We start from the raw sequence: 2,241 nt of genomic DNA, 5'->3' as shown, positions 1-2,241 counted from the left end.
TGCTGTTCAAGCAAGTAAAACCATGAGGAAGCTGAGAAAACTCAGGTAAAATGGCTTTTCTGCCCAGGAGTCTACAGAGAGGAGATGTATTCTCATCACCCCATATTCGGCCCTGCCTTTCAAACCTGCAACAAGAGAGGGCCTGTTTCCCAAACAGAACATTTCCCATATTTGGATGATCACATAAAGGTGAAGGTGCTTTGTAAACCATGAAAGCAGGTTAACGGTATCAGATATTCACATTGGTTTTCCTTTATATCAGGGCCGATGTCATTGCGCTCACAGATTTTAAGTTTTGCTTTTACACACAAGGGAGAACCTCCTCTGAGCTCCGCTGTCTGTCACAGGAGGCCTGAAAATTTCAGGTCACTTGTATCACTCCCTGTGGCCCCTAAAGGATCAGGCGTCAGGCTAAGGGGTAGGTTTCTCACCACGCTTAGACTTGAAGGGAAGAAGCCATTCCAGAGCCCACCCTCCACTCCCCTCCCCCAGACACTGCAACCAACAAGCACTAATAGTAACTGCAAGAAACTGTAATATGTCTTGTCCTTAACCTCCCTGTAACAGCCACAACTGTTTGCTGGGTAGGAAATGGTCATTTTCATTCAGACCATGGTACCACTGAGGCGCATACCGCCCCACGCCCTTCCCATCTGTGATTCTTCTCTGCTGCCCTGACCTTCTTATGTTTTGTCCCCACCAACCACGTCAACCATCTTACTAACCAGACTATAAATTATAAATGGCCTAGGACAAGCAAACACACAGGGCAAGTGCTACATTCCAGTGGAATTTCAGTTGCAGACAAGTGCATTCGCCGCCACCGGTGCAGACAGTATTGGGGCAATGTCAAGTCGTGTATGTTCTCAGCTCATTTGCCGCCAGCCCACACCTGTGCAGTCAGCTGGATAGCATGCAACCTTTGTAAAATAGACATTTCAGTGCAATAACTAGCATAAATTTTCTTTCTGTGTTGCACACAGTGTTGAAATATGCCAAGTGCTGCTTGCCCGTGCTTTTTATTTTATTTGAAATGACCAATGTGTGTCTGAAGAAAAAATTTTGCACACACTTTCCAGTAACATTACTATAAATAGCATGTGTACATTGAAAGGAAATTGTATTCCTTAAATCACAGGCACTGATAGACTATTATGAAACACATTTGCAGGATCACTGTAATGACATTTATGCATGAATAACTTCAGAATATGTCAGTGGGAAAGTCTACAGTAAATAAGCGTCTGCCCCAAAGTTTAAGGACTCAGCGTTCTTCATTTGAGGGAGCTAGGTTTAAGAACGCGTTGAAATATACATGTAACTACTCTTTGTTTTTCAGCATGCACATCTCTGAAAGCCAACAGGAATTCTTCAGAATGCTGGATGAAAAAATTGAAAAGGTAGGAAGGGGGATAAATTAACTACATGTTTCAAGGGAAATACACAAAGTGCTTCTTGTGTTAGGGTAACCGGATTCTTACTTCTATGTCTATTCTTATTTCTATTTTTGTAAGGAGTCCCATAGAGAGTTAAAACAAAAGCCACCCTCATCCACCACCTGCCCCCCCAAAAAAGCGTGCAATGTTCAATGTATAATAGAGCCTCCCAGGATCCTGCCCCCTCACTCATTAAAGTGTGTAAAGTCAGATAGAGACTAATAGGCAGCCTGTGCCTAGACACAGCGTTCTTGTCACTGTGGATCATTTTGCACCTGATGCAGTGCTGTCACCAGACTGCAAGGAGGCCCTTAATACTGCCGAAGTCTGAGTGCCTGCTGTATGACTGACACTGCTCTGAGTTCTTTACGATCATCTTATACCTATTTCAAGTAGTACCTACCTCAGGGTAATGGCTGTGAGACAGATATTATCTCCATTTTACAGACAGGGAAACTGAGGCTCAGAATGGTTAGGTAACTTACCCAGATTTGCAAGACTAAAAGTGGTCAAGTTGGAATTCCAGCCCAGGTCTGTCAAACTCCAAGGCAGTCTCCAGGTTGCTTCTCTGGTAGTATGTGGATTTACGTTGACAGCTGATCTGTGTGGAAGTTGAACTCACGGTTTTGATCTCAGAATGCCATGTGCAAATCTACTGAATGAAGTATGGAATATGATAATTAAGGGCTTATATACTTGCAGAATTTAAATTCATTACTGCAAAGGAATGACTTTTAAATGTTAAAGTTACAAATATGAGTATTTATATATTATAAATTACAATTTATTCTAAAAAAGAGTGAAA

The 2,241-nt window shown here is 42.3% G+C and overlaps 1 protein-coding gene across 1 annotated transcript in view; it reads left to right on the top strand.

The window, feature by feature from the left end:
* The window catches only part of LOC103610413 (chromosome unknown open reading frame, human C1orf21), a gene marked incomplete at its 5' end in the record, with an annotated part of 31,601 nt that overhangs the window by 9,055 nt on the left and 20,305 nt on the right, over window positions 1-2,241 (top strand). The window contains one exon of the mRNA XM_008594590.1: window positions 1,340-1,400. Coding sequence (XP_008592812.1) covers window positions 1,340-1,400 — 61 coding nt within the window. The remainder of the gene's footprint in view (window positions 1-1,339; window positions 1,401-2,241) is intronic.

The sequence above is a fragment of the Galeopterus variegatus genome, unplaced genomic scaffold, assembly GCF_000696425.1.
Source record: "Galeopterus variegatus unplaced genomic scaffold, G_variegatus-3.0.2 Scaffold11108, whole genome shotgun sequence".
Classification (NCBI taxonomy): Eukaryota; Metazoa; Chordata; class Mammalia; order Dermoptera; family Cynocephalidae; genus Galeopterus; species Galeopterus variegatus.
The sequence above is the reverse complement of the archived record's forward strand: the minus strand, read 5'-3'. Positions and strand labels throughout refer to the sequence as shown.